This window comes from Struthio camelus, chromosome 1 (genome assembly GCF_040807025.1).
Source record: "Struthio camelus isolate bStrCam1 chromosome 1, bStrCam1.hap1, whole genome shotgun sequence".
Taxonomy (NCBI): Eukaryota; Metazoa; Chordata; class Aves; order Struthioniformes; family Struthionidae; genus Struthio; species Struthio camelus.
Window position 1 is genome coordinate 191,113,873 of NC_090942.1, and position 16,917 is coordinate 191,130,789.

The following is a 16,917-nucleotide window of genomic DNA, read 5'->3' on the forward strand; positions in this document are numbered from 1 at the left end:
CCAAGAACCACAGTGACCTAGATCCCCTTTTTCTCTAACTCCCAAAGCAAAAGTCTCTACCCCTCTCAGTAGAGGAGAAGTTAGGGAGCTGCAACTAGCAGGATATCATTTATCTGCTGTCCAGGCCAGTCACTTCAGAGCAGTGACCCCTACTCACAGGATATCACAGCAGTCAGCCCTGCAGTCCGCTGGGGTCGTGTTGTGAAAGACAAAACAGTGAGCTCTGTCCTTCCTGTGAATGTTAGTGAGAGTCCTCAATCAAACCCTAGTGACTGAGGAAAGCCTCAAGTTACTTGAGCCCTGACTGTCCCCTATTGGTACGGTGACACGTTACAAAAGGCACGCATTGCAGAAACCAGATTCAAACCGCCTCCTCCCATTACAAGGACCTGAGGACACCTATCCAGTCCATCTTTCCTGCATGGACAAGTCACCTCCACAGATTCCTTGGCCAAGTAATTCTGAAATGCAACTGAAAATCAAGGAATGCACCAAATGCTACGTGCAGGCCTTCAATGTGCATTTCGTTTTGTAGTGAAAACATGACCTGCCGGTGGCTATGTTCCAGAACAAGCTTGTTTTATATGAAAATAAGCTTGCTTTCCTTCAGCATGGCTTGTATCACCTTGTTTAGTATCGTTCCAAGGCCGCATTCAAAGAGAACTGCTCCTGCTCTGCTTATTATTCATGGATACAAATGATGGGATAGCGACAAAAAGAAAATAAACAGCAGAGGCTTCAGTGGTCAATCCAAATCTGAGTGGCTCGCTTCAGTTTTCCCCTAGTAAATTATAAATACACATTGGGACGCGCTGATGACATGATATGCAAGTGCCACTTTTGGCTGAAAACACACCACTTTAATAACAGGACCTCATTTACATTTATGTCCTTGTGCACCTTTCTAAGATTTCCTTAAAAGCCATACCTTGTCTGTTTACCAGCTGATGGATAGAAACTAGTAGCATAACTTTGTTCCTTATTTCCAACAAGAAATGAGCATGAGGGGCAGTGGCTGTTACAAGATAATCACCCCCTGGGGGAAATTGCTGATCCCAAGTATCTGTTTTCCTGGGATCATGATACTCTCCTTGCACTCAGTAGCTATTGGCAAAGCTTGTTAAACCAGACTGGCTTGTCAGGTTATTGCCACTCACACTGTTTACCAGCCTGCTGTATTTTGGGTGGCTGGCTGCATCTCCCAGGCAACCTTATGCTTACACTGCTACTCAGTAATGTGGAAGTGATGCTGATTTCCTGAAAACTTACCATTTTCACCTATAAAACTTAGTTTAAAGTAAATGTAAGACCAAATTCTGTTCTTATTGACACCTGTGCTCTTTTGCAACAGCTTGGAAGGAATAATGATGATATACATTGACACAGGAGGACAGTCAGATATCTGTCTGTTTGACTGATCTGCAGAGGAGGGAGCACAAAAAGCTCCATTACACACATTGACGAAACTCTGATGGTGATTGTTATGAAGAAAACCATTTCTGGGCCCTGATTTTCTGTTAAGAAGGGGTCCCTGCTGTGTTTGGCTCAGTGCACATGACAAGGAAGAAAGTCTTGACTGTAGAGCTCAAAACACAAGTGGACAAGAGCAAGAAACCCCAGCTCTCTCTTGTCTGCAACATGGGGAAGCCAAGCAGCTTCCTTGCTCTCCTCTTCTTCTTCCTCCCCTGTTCCAGCTGCCCCTTTTATCCACTAATCCTCCTCAGTGCTCCCCATCCTTCACCAAACACAGTCTTCCTAGAGTGCCCCTCTGGGCAGTGAAGTAAAGCACATGAACGAGGCAAAAGCCCAGATCCTGGTTCTCAGTGTGCTGAAGCTTGGGCTGGCCTCGTCCTGTCATCGCTGAAAGTCCAGGAGGCTTGTTTTAATGTGGTGGTTTCAGTGTCAGATACCAGAGGAGACTTCTCAGATGTTCTGGGGCAAGGATGAAAGTGCAGATACACGAAGCAGATCTTCCTTCTCTTGGTGCAGTCACCTAGGAGTCTAGTTTGCCAGCCCTGGTCAAGCTGCTTTTTGATATTTACAGGCCAAAATTGTATGAAACACATATGCATCACTTCTGCTTGGCTACACAGTCGTCTTGGAAGCCACAAAAAGGCAGAGCCCAGGCAAGCCCTGCTTTAACAAGCTTGAAATTCAAGAGGTAGCACTAGATAGATGACTGTGACAGAGAAAACCACCTTGAAATAATCAGAAAGCCCAATTCAAATGCTGCTGAAGTAAATGGAAACCAGCCGAATTAAATGGGCTTTTGATCAGGTGGCAAAGGGAGGCAGGCCTGTGTGGGAAGGTGTGTGGAGGGTAGCAGTGCCAGGGCACCCTATGGCCACCTGGTGTGCACAGCCTCAGTAGGCTGGGGGTGCAGCCCTCGTTATCTCAGACTCCTAGCTCCGGCGATTGCCTTATTTTAATGTGGTTGCTCTGAATAATACATCCTTCTTGTGAAGAAAGGCAGGTATTTTTGTGCAGGAGGAACTTGGCAGCTCTGAATATTAAGCAGCAGTTTCCTCAAAGCAGTAGGATTCAATGTGGTAATCAACCCTATTAGTATTAAAAGGAACTGTCTAAACGTCAAGCCAAATTCAATAAATAAGCACCAACACGTTTAGAAATGACTTAGAATGGAGAATTAAAAGTTTTGCTGCTAATTATGTTTCTTATTTTAGATTTCTGTCAGTTCTAGCTCTTTACTTCCATTCAAATGAGACAATCATTTGCTGCCAAGAAAAAAGAAATGAGATGTTCCAAAAGTTAAGGGTCGGCAAAGCTGTTCATATATAATAAAGCACTAATGCGGACCTCAATTCTCTCTCACATGTATCTGGAAGCACCATAAATGTACGGAGAATTGTCCGGTAGTTGGGAGATCCTTCAGTTAGGAGTTCCCAACTCCCAGGACACAAATCATCAGAAATGCCTCTATCCAGATTAGAGACTTGTTCCACTTCTCTCCCAAGGAAAACGTACTGTCTGGCCAACACCTTGACCTTTGCCCATACAAGTTGCTGATCTGTCATAATCTCAGCAGGATGGAAAATCCTGGCTGGAGCCAGTCAAGACGATATTATCTTCTATATACAGCTGTGTCTTAGCATGTGCTGCTCTCAGCTCAGCTTTGTGCCCATGCAAAAATGCAACTAGAGCAGTCAGATACCCCAGCACCTCCGCATCTGCCAGCCTCCTTGTGCTGTGAGAGTCCTAGCACTCCTCTGATGCCTCTTGATCCTATGAGAGTCAGGAATGGCTACAGACACTCCAGCTTTTGTAGGCCATGGCCTTTACTTTGACTGCAAAACAGCAGAGTGGTGATGGGGAACTCCAAGAGCCTGTGTGTGATTTGGGCTTCTGAAAAATCAAGTTGTGGGATGTTGTTTTATGACTGCAGCATATGCTCTGTAGAGCAGGATTTGGCCCTTAGCTTACAGTCAAGAAACCACTGCCAGAGGTATATCATTGGAATTAGGGGAAAGCAGAGGGCTCAGGGGCAGGGAGATGGGAGGGGTTGGACTCCCTATAATAAAAATGGCAATTACTGGGTGTAGCCATAGGAGGGCAAGGGAGGGGAGGAAGAGCTCCTCCATGAGCCTATGGCTTGTAGCACGCTTTCCAGGAGAGGGGCAGCAGAAGTAGGGAGTATAACTTGCTGGAGACACATTTTATAGCAGGTTTAGGAAACAGTTATGTTTGTAACAACCAGACCTACTATTCTGGACCCAACCACCTCCAGCACTGCCCGAATGGAAGTGGCTCGCTTAGTCTGGTACTTCGAGGCAGTAATGACATATAACTGATACTGATGGCAAAGGCTAATCCACTCTGTCCCATAATATCCCCAGTCAATCATGCTATATTCTGTTATTGGAAAAAACTCATTTTTGCCCCTCCAATGGTAATCAGTGTATGCCCTGAAGCACAAGGCTTGATAGCCTGTGTAATTTGCAGCCTGGCTAAGTGCAACTGCAGATGTTAATCCTATTTATATAAATGCCTGACAAGCAAAAGTAAGGATGCAGCAATGAGCTGCAGGGCTGGGGGAAGGAACGGAGCGGGGTTTCCAGGAATTCTCCTCTGGCAGATTTCAAGCTGCTGCACCCATTGATAGGAAACCAAGACATTCGGGTTGGCAAAAGGCAGTAACCCAGGCAAGCATTTGTCTGTAATTCTGTCCCTGACTTTGCCAATTTATTTTGGCAAGTATTGGAGCAGATTCCACTGCAGAGCATGTTCCCTACTTCGGGCAGCTCCTTTCTACCTAACGAGTGCAGAAATGTGCATGAAAGCCAGTGGTAGCGTTGTGATAATAAAAAACTCAAAACAAAAAAAAAGCAAGAATCTCATCTTTCTGACCTTTCCCCTTCTCTCCCCAGTATGAATGCTTTCTATCCCAAGCAGAAAGGAAGTGTTTTGCTATCCCAGGCCTTTCACAGTCTGATTTCTCTGCGGACCGTAGCTATCCAGACAGAACAAGAAAGTGAATATTTTCTGTAATATTTTCTGTAATAGTTTGACACCAAACTTTCAATGAATGGCAAGGAACATTAACTTTCTGAATCTATCTCCCCAGCTCTCTGAAGCGGATCCTTCTTTACTTTTCAGTTTTTGCTTTGCTAGCCATCTAAATTTCTTCTTCCCTCTGCTTCTCCTCCTTTGCTTCTAATTCATGTCCACCTCCCCTTTCAACTTTCTCTCCCTCTGTTTTTCCACCTTTCCCCTCCTCTTTTCTCTGCTTCTCTCCTATTTCCTATTCATTTTCCTTTCCTCCCTGGGGTCTTACTTTTTTTTTCTTTTTTTCCTATTTATACCCCACAGCTATGGATAGTTTTCCTTCTTTGATCTCATATTTCCTGCTAATTTTCTCAGATTCCCAGTTTTACTTCTTTTACCCCCTTCCCAATGTTTTTTTTCTCCAAACGACATGTTCTTCTTGCCTCCTGGGGTATCTGCTACTCCACCCACCTGAGATGCGGCAGAATTGAAAGTCATTGAAATTGAGGAGGAAGAGCACGGGAAGAAGAGGGCTCCAACAGGCCACCTCCAGTGTAAGGTGCAGAACCTCAGTCATCTACTTGACCCTTTCCTGGAGGCTACCTCCAGTGTCCTGACAAAAATGGCCCCATACACATTTCCCTTCTCATTCTTATTACGGCTCTGGCTGATACGACTAGAAAGAATCACTTGTCCCCCATTACCACCAAATATTGCCAGTCTCTGTCCCATGGCAGCAAATGAAGGAATTTAAATGCTTTGTTTATTCCTCTAAACAAAATGTTTTTTGCTTTAGCCTGTAATTTTCAAAGCTGGGCATTTAGAAACCTCAGATTTAATTCACAGTTGCTGTGATTAATGAAAAGATCACACTGTACCTTGCTCACACAGTCCTGTTTGGTTATTTTCCTCTCCTTCTTCACCTACTGCATCTTTCTCATTTTCAGTAGTCTCCTTACCCTCTTCCCTCTCAGAGTATTTCTCAGTATCACTGAAGAACTCCACTAAGTCTGGAGGAAAAAAGCACAAGTTCCCACAGTGTGAGAATACAGCGCTGAAACAGCTCCTGCACCACTGCAGTTGCTAACAGGAGCCACGTGGAGCCAGGACCGGACTCCTGCACTATGGACAGCCCGGGCAGAAGAAGGTGATGGTCCATCTCATCCTGCCCACTGAATGTACATTACCTGGACATTTTGAGGGGGTAAAAAGGCCCCTATCTTGTAGTTAGACATGAATTATGAAATATGAGAGGGTAGAAGTTATTTCCCAGTCCTAGGGGGGAACCTGAGCGCATCAGCCTAAGCAGGTTGTTCTAACTTTTGTTAAATTTCTATAAATATCAAATGTCTAGCTGTCATCTGAATCCTGCTACACGATTTGCTCCAGAGCATTTTTTGGCAGTGAGCATGGCCTCCATCTTCCTTTGTCAAGAACTCCACTTGGCTGAGAAATAACAAGAAGTATAAGAAAACTGTCCCACTACTTTCCTGTGCATTGAAACAACAGTCACCCGTGGAGGCCCTAGGAAGACACCACAGCAGTAGTGGCTGGGGAGAGCCACCAGGAGCAGATGAGCACCCTGTGCAGGTGAAAAGGCTAAAAACAAATGACTGCGCTCAAGATCCTCCATCGTCAGTGTGGCCAAGGCTGAGACAGGCGGACAGGTCCAGAGGGAAGGATGCTGCCCCATGAGCCCAGAAACCTGCGTGAACTTCAGCAGGTTACTGAGGCTCAATTTCATGCCTGTGCCCAAATTAGGACGATAATACAGTCAACAACCAGGCACCTCCAGCAAGTGATTCAGAGGAGGGCAAGTTTGCAGCTGACTCAGGTGGGATGAGATGGGGGTAAAATCCTCTAATTATTCACTTATACAGGGGTAGGAAAAGGTACTTCCTCACCTTACTGGGGTACAATGAGACTTAAATACATTAAATGTCATATGCTGGGTGATAATGAGGATGTGGGCTGTGTAACCACCTCATTCAGAAAGTATGAGCTATCTGAGTAGGACTGACCTGCACCCTGTAGAGATATTCAATTTCTCTACTGAATGGACGCTCAGTACTGAAAATACTCTCTTAATTGACAGTTTGAAACTAAATGGTGGGAGGAAGGGTTAAATATTCAGTGAGGCACTGAATCTGTTTCCTTTACAAATGGTTACTCAAAACACGTGCACTGGTAATTGGTACTTGTGCATGCAATTACTCACTCCACCTATTTCATTGAGGCAGGGGAGGAAGGAGGGTCACTGGTTTGTAAGTGCAGAAAAGCCACAATTTCTAAGAATTTACAGCTTCAGGTAAAACCGTGGCCAAATGACTCTCCTGGGGGTAGCAGAAGTGAAAGGTGCGATGCAGGAAAGCTTGGGCTTTGCAGGAGCTCTGACCAGGCGATCGCAACAGTCCCATCAGTGCTGGGAGCCAAGTGCTGCGCAAGATTTCTGGCCCCCAATTTCCCTGGCTTTGCTCCCCTCCAAACTACCCTGCAGCTCCCAGCACCTGCATCCTAACCAGTTACTGCCTGAACCATCGCTTGTCCTGTGGGATTAATCGGAGAGAAGCATTTCACTGGTCTTATTCTATGTTTAGCTAATTTAAACGGAACAGCCAAAAACCTCAAATCAAAACCAAAGAAAATCAAGCTCCACAACTATTTAATTAAGAACGACACCTCTGGAAAACTCAGTTAGAAACCACACTGAGTTTATTTTGTTTTGTTTTCCTGCCGTTCATCTCAGAATTTTTCCCACAGGGACAGGAAGCGTCTGACATGAGGAACCCATGCTTACTGGTGCCCTCCAGCACTTTACCCCACAAATACCTGTGTTCTGCCTGGTGATACTGAGGTCACGTTTACTTTCTAGAGCAATGCTGTGACGGCTTGGCCCCATCACACACTTCCATAGCTACAGGAGCCTTGGCCATGGCCAAGAGCCCCACTCCACTGTTGTTACAGCTGCAATGATCTAAGGACAACAGTGAGGTTGGGCTAGCAGGGGATGGTAATATCTTCTGTTGCATCCATTAACATAGGGGGAAAAATAGATAAGCTTTTGGGCACATTTGCTCTTTTCTTTTGGACCCAAGGAAGCGCTGGTGCCTCCAAAGGCACATTTTCTACCCCAACTACATACAACAATTGGTCTAATAAAAATGTACTTCATTTGCCTACAAAAATCACTGTTTTGAGCACTTTACAAATATAAAGCATGCTATTTTATATTTCTGGCCTCCTTTAAAAGGCCAGGTCTTGCTGCTTATATCAGAGAACGCCCTGGACAGATGCTACAGCCAAGTGAGCACTGCTGTAGGAGCCTTCACATTACAGTTTCTCGGCTTGATCCTGCACACACTTAAATTGATTTTACAGCCACAATACTCCTGAGACAGTGGGGCAGCTGCTTCAGATTTTCACCAGTTTATGTAAGATTAGAATCAGGCCCAGGCCTGATTAGCTTGTGTGCCTCACAATTCCCAGCCTATGCATTGCAGGTGCTTTTACTTCAGTGAGATCATATCTGTGTTTCCAGAGGATAAAGTGTGTGGCTGGGATCCACAACTGGGATATGTGCAAAGCTGGTGTTACCCTGGGAAGTCATCACAGTGCACCCATTTAAAAATTAGGCAAAACTCGTTTAAGATCTGGTTGGGATGCTTATGCCAGCAAGTGACACCTGTGACTTGTTCAGCATCTACTGAGACCGTTCACAGAGGAAGGTATGGTCTCAAAAGATGTATTAAAATCCAGACACTAGAGCTGCTCACCTTGATCGTCTGTGGGTTTAAGGCTGCTCCATTCTGCTCCGTCTGAGCTTTTCTCCTCTTCTCCTATTACTGAAACAGCCCAAACATCATGTTTTAGTTATAAAGTGAGTTTAGTGGGTGGAAAGGTGGGAGGGGAAGGGGGATTAAATTTACTGCTTCTGTGACTACAGATTTGAAATAAATCTCCGATTCAATGATAGATCAATAACACCAAGATTGGGTTTAAATTATTAATAAACTATGAGAAATGAGGATAATTATTCTATGAGTCACAGCTCTCTAATGCACTGTACATTTTTTCCAAGGCATCTGCATTGAAGCACAACCTGCCTATCATTTGGCAAAAAGCTACAGCCAAGAAGTTGATGCCTTTTGTTTTGCTAGCTAAGCGTTTAGTAAATTCTCATGGCCTGGGATAGCCTGGTGACAATATGTTTCTTGGCACATGCCCAGGACCACAACACTGTCCTGTGCTCTCAGTGGCCTGAGGGGCAGACCTGGAAAGGGTATTTTCCTGGGTGCTGTGACTTCTGGGGGTAGCGCTTCTCTCACAGATAAACAATCTGGTTAGGATCCCCTAAAACGTTTAGGTGTCCAATGTGCCCATGGAAATCAGTGCAACTTTAGCGTCCCTCTGAACTTGGATAGCTGGAAATGGAGGAGATGCCTTAGCCTAAGAGGAGACTCTGGCCTTGAAGGGTGACCTTAAATGGTTGCAGAGACCCATCGTGCTGGTGGCAACCAGAAGGAGCAACCTCTAGGCTGCAGGAGGCAGGAAGGTGCCTCCAGGTCTCTCGAGGTCAGGACTTGTCATGGTGACAGTGGGCAAGATCGACTTCAAGGGCAGGCTCAAACCCATGCTTAACTGCCAGAGCTGCTATAATCTTAACACAGCCACAATTGCCTTTGGGTGATTTCCTCAGCTCACTCCAAGATCAGCTCTCGATGGGCCTTGACTGAGCAGTCTTTGTTAATATGGGCTCAGGGCACTCTCACTGATGCTCTTCAGTTACTTCCTCATCAGATGACATGCTGAGCATGGCCCTGATTTAACCTTGGATTCTCACTGACATCTAGCTGGATCTGTTTCTGGATCCAACAGTTCTACTTTGGCTAATTTCTGCATGAAATCCCTAACAATGCAGAAAGTAAAACAAATCTGGATGTAAGGAAAAAAGCCATGGATGATTTGCATGGACTAATAGGAAGGGGATAGAACTTAGGAAATCGGTTATGAAAGGCATTTGTCCTCCTGTCAAAGTGCTACAACTAGATCAGCATTTCAGCTGAATAAAAACTACTTTTTGAGTATTTTTTTAAAATAAACTTATGCCAAAAAGTCACTTTTTTGGACAAACCTACATTTTCGTTTCTCTAAAACTGGCTCTTTTGGAGAGCCAGCTACTCAGGATGTTGAACAAGGCTGCTTTAAATTAACTCACAGTCCTGCCCGGCAGCCAGGGATTTACTGGAATAGCTCCACTCTGTCTGAGTCGTCATGTCCTCGACATGTTGCCTACTGCTGCGCGAGGAAGCAGGAAAGCCATCGACATGCTGCCTGCAAAGAGGGCACACTGGGTGGGATGCTCAAACTCAGTTTACGGCCAGAGGAGAAGAGCGCTTACGGATTTAGGAAGGCAAGGCTTTCCAGCAGTTACTGATTATTCTTGCTGTCATTATTTTGGGCAGAAAACATCAGTCACCTTAAAGGAGCCATATTTCAGAAAATGAAAAAGTTAGGGCTCTGCAATGCGTGGCGAGGAGAGATGCACTCACAAAGCTAAGGGCAGCAGAGGGTAGCAGGGTAACTGTCAGCCTCAGCACCGAAAATAGACAAGGAGTTTTGGTAGGGACTGTACAAGGAAGCCTCGACAGCCTTACCACTTTCCTTACCTCTAGCTCACTAGGCACTTTACACTAAACAAGGTTGTATCAGTCCTAAACTCCATATTTTGCTCATCTCCGCTTACATGATTCTGCAGATGGGATTAGTCTGCTCTGCTCCACTCTGCACTGTGGCATTTGTTCTGCATCCCATACAGGCTGTGGCTACGTTGGTGCCGTTTCTAGCATGGGAAGCAGAAAGACTTCTCCCTTATCACAGCATGTCCAGCAACAAAAGGTGCTTTCTGGAAATCCTCCTTTTCACTTGAAGTTGTCTGGCAAGTTATGAAATTGTTCTGAGCCTATGACACAGAGCTATCAAGGTTTCCAGCCACTTCTATCCATGCAATGCAGGGAGAATTTTTTTGTTTGCCTCTGACATACTAATTTAAAGATGCCTGTGGTCTTGGTAAATGAAAAAAAGTATGAAAAAAATGATGCTGAACCAAGTGCCACTGGGGCTGGACTCGATCTGATGCAAGGGAAGGAGTGGAGGGTTTTTGATTTTTTTGTTTATCTGCATTAGTAATTCAACGAGGCCGTTACACATCACTGCTTTTTTATTAGTTGCCTAAGAATTTTAAAGGATTCTGGGCACAGCACACACAAATTAATGCATTTGTGGATGAAAACCTCAGAGGAATAAAGGGAGCTGAGGTGTTCCAGTGCCTCCACCGCCCTCCTATCCGAGCACCTTGAGAACATTTCGTGCGTTTACACTCCCAGCTCTGCTGAGGTGGCAAAACATCATCATTTCCGTCTTACGAGTGGAGAACAGAACCGGGGAGTACCATATTTAGGGGAGCCAGGACAGGTATCGAACCCAAATGTCACGGGAGTCCCAGTTTTGGAGACCAAGAGGGCAGCAGCTGCCCACTACCCGGCTCGTCAGACTCTTGCTCCTGGGACAGTTGGTGGCGAAAAGCGTGCTGGGGCCAAGCAGACGTCCGTAGCGAGGGTCTGGGCATGGCCCCAGCCGTTTGCTGGGAGTCATGCACACAGCTGGCTGCTCGAATCCTGACAGCCCAAATCACAGCTGGCTCCTTAACAGCAGGCTCGGTTCATCCTACTGCTGAGCTGGCCGCCTGGATCACATCCAGCCGCAGGCAATAGTTAGTTATATGCCTTGCAGGAAAGCATAAACCTATCAGATAGGTTGGCAGTAATGTTTTTCTTGCATTTGTGCAGCCCATTTGCTTATGCCAATGACTTTCTGTTAGCCCTCTTACGACCAATTTCCCTTGATAGCACAGTGGAGAATTTACCTCAGACCATAACACTTTCACAGCACTTAGTAATTTTGGAAGAAATAGAGCCCACACTCCTTCAGGTTGAAAGTTACAAATTTATAGCCCTATAACGAAAAAAAATCTCGCTGGATGTTCATGTAGCAATACACCAGAGCCTTCCTTTAAACAGCTTCTTAAATCCATTTCCCCTTGGTGCTAAGCAGCTGTGGCAACACCTTTACGCAAAAAAGCCAAAACATCCCTCAAATCCTCAGATAAGGAATACTGTCAAGGAACTGAGAGCCACTTAAAGTACACCACAGAAGAATTTGGTCTTTTCCTGTCTTTTGAACAAGCATCTCTGTTCAGTTTCTCTTCTCTCTCCTCCCCTCTGCCTGAAAGAAAGATTAGATATGTCTAACATTTATATTGGACAGCCAAAAGAAGTGAGCTACATCCCTGGCTGATGTAAATCAACATCGTTCCAGCGACACTGGCAGAGTGAAGGGTGGAATTACGCTGATTTACCTCGGCTGGGGAATCGGGGCCTACTTTTCCTCCCTAGATAAAAGCGCATTCTGCAAAATAAAAATCATACATCACAGCAATTTCTACCAATGCTGCACAGGATTTATCAGTCTTAAAAAAGAAAAATAATTAGATCTACAGAGGCTAACAGTGTCCTTTTTAATATACCAAACAACGAGGGGCCCAAAGATAATTACTTAGACAGACGTAACTTCCAGATTATTAATAGTGCAGATACAGCAGAGGCTGCCAGGTTGTGGATGTCTCAGACATACTGTAAATCTCCAATTGTTAGATGTTCCTGCTGTGAGCCTACATACAGCATAAATACAGTTTAACTTGACTGAATTATATAGAAAAATGTTACCAGTTACTCTCCTTACTTGGATTCCTCCAGCTTAGAACCAATGGGCAGAGCCGACAGGGAATCTGTCGCCAGTTCTGGAGAGGAGAGAAAAAGCTTTCTTTAAAATAAAGATTATTTTTTCTGTAGAACAGCAGGATTTTTCTGCCTCGAAATTTCTTGCCATCGCATTATTTTGTATGTCAGATAAAGCCTTCCCACCTCAACGGGGAGCATTTTTCCTCATCTGTTTTAATGGTACAATAAATTGTAGGCAGGTGAAAAAATAGCTCGCAAAAATGAGCTGTGAAAAAGTTGCTATAGACTGAGGACAGGCCCTTCGGAAGAAGGGACAAGAGTTACAAGCTAATTTACTTTGCCTTTCCATTCAGCTTTCATTTGTGAGCTCTCTGGGTCTCCTAGTTTTACTGAGTCATTGGGAAGATGTATTCCCATGGGCGTTTCACCTTCATCGCTTATGCCGGTGTGCCTGCACAAGGGTAACGACACCGAATTGAACTGCACAGCTGTTTTCTCTTGTACTTCCAGCTGTTGTCAGTGTTGCTGAGAGAAGGGGACCAGAGGCTGTCCTTCTGCAGGAAGGTCAGGATGCTACATGAGCGATGGACATACTTGGGATTTTTGGCCCAAACACCTCAGTCAGGCACATGAAGTGTCCTGAGGGGGCTTGCCGTCAGAGCAGCACCTTTTTCCTCTAAGTTTGCATTAATTCAGTGGCCACACGTTAAACGTTTCCCTCTGTGTGCAGAGCACAGCAAATGTGTTTCAATCCCCATCTACAGAAGTGATTGTATTTCTTAATCGGTAGAGATTTGCATTCAGCTCAAATACTCTACCAGCTAAAACAATAGTCACTGAAAGTATCTCAGTGCCCAAATCCCAGGTATATTTATTTTCAAGAAATCAGAGAGGACAGAGGGAGAGATTCAGGGCAGGAGTTTGAAAAAGCTGCTGCAAGAGAGGAGAGGTGTCTGTGGGAGCACAGAGGCCTGGGCAAGAGCTTGGGCATGGAGATACGTGAGGAAGGAAGAGATGTTGGTGCAGCACAGTAAGGTGGCAGCAGGAGATGGTGGAAGAGAAAATGTAGAAGAGTATATTAGAGACATGGAAAAATGGGAGGCACAATTGTAACAAGAAGCCAGAAAGAGCATCAAAAGGCTTCAGCTCTAATTTTACTAGCCACTCTTACGAAAGACTGAAAACAATGCAAAGAGATTGAAAAAGGCCAAAGAAGCCCCATGAACTTGGAGACACATTAATTGTTCACTCTAGGTCCAAAACGAGCCATTCCCAAGGTTATATTTGATTTTCCTTGGCAAATCTACTTGTATCTAAATACTAGCCCTGAACCAGAATAGGCTAAAATAAACTTTATATTTCATCTGAATTTTAAGTTTCATGTTAAAAGGTGTGGAAATCCAACATGCAGTTCCTTGGGATAGCACTCAGAGAGGTTTCTGCATGCATTCGATTACAGTCACTCGTGGCTGTTTCAGATCCTCAGCCTCTTGCAGGGGTAGATTTATCTTCAAGGATTCAGCTCATGAATATCTGCTAAGAATATTTGATTTCCATATGGAAAACTCTTCAAAAATAAAGCTTGTGTGTGCAGTCAATTGTTCTCATTCTCAGAGGTGGGCAAGATTTACGCTGAAAAAAATGCAAAAGTGAGCAGAAAACAGTTCTGCTGGCCAAGCCCCAAAGAGGAATAATGCATGACTTCTGTAGGAAATAGGTAACCCTTTGTTTTAAGGGCTAGGCTGAATCCTTCAGGCCAGCTGTGCATTTCTGACTGTGCCAAGGCAGGCTGTGCTGGAGGCTATCCTTCCAAAGGCAGGCGGAACCCATGACGCCTCTCACCATGTTCAAGCACGTTCAAAGAAGAAATAGGGAAAAAGTCCAATCTTTCCTCTAGAAATTGATTGATACTTAGAATAAGGCCAAGGAGTCCCGTCTGGATTCCAGTTTTGGATCCAGTCTCCTTTGTATAAAGACAGCTTTCCCGAACGTAGGGAATAAGTGGCCCTTCCCCACAGCCGCTGCATGGTCCCCTTTCCAGTGGACCTTTCCATTCTGACTTGTACCACTTGTCCCTTCCTTACTCACTCCCTGAGGACAGCTGTGTCCCTGTCCTGCATACAGCAACAAGCTACATTCTAGTAGAGGAGACGGGCGGTGTTATGACTGCTTGGAGAATCACGTAGCCAGAACCCAAATGGGACGAGTTCTTCCGTGCTTAGAAAATACATTTTTTTCTGGAATTTAGAGGCTCATCCTTTTTATGGATTATCCACATTTTTATCTCTTCTATCTGCTTCTGAAAGCTGGCTGGACTGCTTAATGAGCTATAAAATATTATGAAAAGCAGAGTATATGGAAAAAAATGTAAAGACAGCTTTAGATATCTAGTAAAAGAAACAATTACCTCGTTCTAGTCTGATGGCATTTGCATGCAACAGAGCACCTCTGACTTTCAAGATAACTCTAAGTCACAGTGTTTAGATTTTGAACACCTTGGAAATTCGGAAGTATTGCTTCATTTCCTAAAACGAATGGGTCAGGATTTCCAGATATACTCTGTTTTGGCTTCACTATGCTTCCAATAAAGTCACTTATAAAATCCCATTTTTTTTCCAGTCGGAGTACTTAGACTAGCCCTTTGCGTTTGTGGTAAGCTCTCTGACAGATTCCACAAATGGGATTTGTATCTGGGTGCTAGTGCTCCTTACGATGCTCTCAAAGCCCAGCACCTTTGCCCAAGTACACTGTGCAAATCGGCCCATCAGTCCACACCTCTGCAGCCCTTGCTGGCAGGCAGGGAAGGTCAGGCACATGTCCCCCTGACAATATTTTAGGTGCCCCTGGGTGAAATTCATATTTACTGTGTGCAAACAGAAACTTAAAAAAGATCAAGGGCATCTGCCTAATTCTCTCTCCTTCCCACTAAAAGACTGCTGTGAAATACCTGTTAACAGCTTATCTTTCCTTGAAATTTCTTCAGAGATCTTCCAATGAACTTCTTTGGGATCTTCACTCCACTTTGTGGGAAAGGACGAGGAGGCTCCTTCAGGCTCTTCATCCCAGACAAGCTCGCTGCTAATTTTCCTAGTTGTCTCTTTGCTGGAGAGAGCAAGATTACTCTGCTTAATATAATCTTCTATTTTCTGCTTATTGAAGACTTCTTTAGAATTTGTGTACTCCTTTTCCAGCTTTTTCACATTTTCCACTGTGAGGAGCGGAACAGCGGAGCTGGAATCAGATGAAATATTCCCAGGGGGAAAATTTTTTGGTTGGGACTGGCTACTGCCAGACCCTGACAGCTTGCATCCATTAGACATATCTGCAATGCATTAAGGAGATGAGAATCTTCAGCAACAGGCAAAGTCAATTCATCATTCTGGTAACAAAGAAAGAAAGAAAAGAGAAATCCCATTAGTCATTTACTCCTGACAGGCATATTGATTGATGTAGTTAAAATGTTCACACTAAGATAACCTTATTAGATTGAAAATCACTTTCTTTTCAGGAGGCTCTACTAGGCTACAATTCAACACAGCACTTAAACAAATACCTAATATTAAGGGCATGCTTAAGTCCCATAGGTAGGATTTTGATAAATAGATTCCACGTAACACTTGAGTAGCAAGGCTTAGGATAGCTAAAAAGGTCCAAATAGTCTGAATAGTGCAGAAAACTATCTGTATTCAGATAGGTCCAAAGATGAGAAAGCAAGGTATTTACCTTGCATCGTAACGCACAATGAACCCTAGTCCCCTCTAAGGCTGTACTAAAGATTACATCAGTGATTTTCATTATTAACCCAGTTTGCACTGGCTGTAAAATGCTGTATGGCTGAAATTTACTGTATGAAGGCTGGAACAGAGTGCACTTTATATTCATTACCAGTGCTCAGACAAATTATTTTGGACGTTTTATGCTACGTGCTGATGAAGAAAAAAATAAAAATATATAGTGGAATCTGTTGAATCTGTTTAATTGGACCTGCTGATGGCCATCCGACCATGCCAATTAAATAAAGACAAACAAAAGCAGTGCTCAAAGGACTTGCACTGAATAAACCTTGCGTAAATATTGCATTATTTTTGTTATTGCATTATTCTGTACAGTTGTGTGTCTGAAATATAAACTAGTTATAGAAAGCAACTCGCCCTGCTGTTTGCAATATCTGGTTAATTGTGTCTGCATCTTCCCTTCATCTACTCAGCCTGCTTAATGTCAAGCAGAAAGGAGGGGTAAATAATAAGGTTAGTTTGGCAGAACTAGTGTTTCACAACCTCCTCCTCACTTGCCCACCCCTCCCTGCCAGCTCTTATCAGGCATGATTTTCCTCTGGTATGCCTAACTACAATCTGAGAGTGCCATTTCCAGGTGTTTTCCCAACATAAGAGGTCAAAAACCTGCCAGTGCCCTGGATGTCAGGTTTGGGGCTCCCATCTGGATCGTCTTCGAGGTACTGTGATGGCAACACCCTCCTTCCACATCTCTGCCAGGTGACTGTGCATGTGTGCATGCACATACACACACACGCACGCAGATGCACACTCGCCAGGTGCTAAGGGAGCTGCTCAGTCAAACGTACTTTTCACCTGTTGTGTGGGATGTCCACAGGGGAGCT

General features: G+C 44.4%; 1 protein-coding gene across 1 annotated transcript in view; it reads right to left on the reverse strand.

The window, feature by feature from the left end:
• The window catches only part of ERICH6B (glutamate rich 6B), a 32,752-nt gene extending 17,133 nt beyond the window's left edge, over nt 1–15,619 (reverse strand). The window contains exons 1-6 of the mRNA XM_068932440.1: nt 15,247–15,619; nt 12,301–12,358; nt 9,720–9,834; nt 8,277–8,355; nt 5,382–5,513; nt 1,270–1,419 (exon numbers count right to left, since the gene is read on the reverse strand). Coding sequence (XP_068788541.1) covers nt 1,270–1,419; nt 5,382–5,513; nt 8,277–8,355; nt 9,720–9,834; nt 12,301–12,358; nt 15,247–15,619 — 907 coding nt within the window. The remainder of the gene's footprint in view (nt 1–1,269; nt 1,420–5,381; nt 5,514–8,276; nt 8,356–9,719; nt 9,835–12,300; nt 12,359–15,246) is intronic.
• Nucleotides 15,620–16,917: the final 1,298 nt, after the last annotated feature.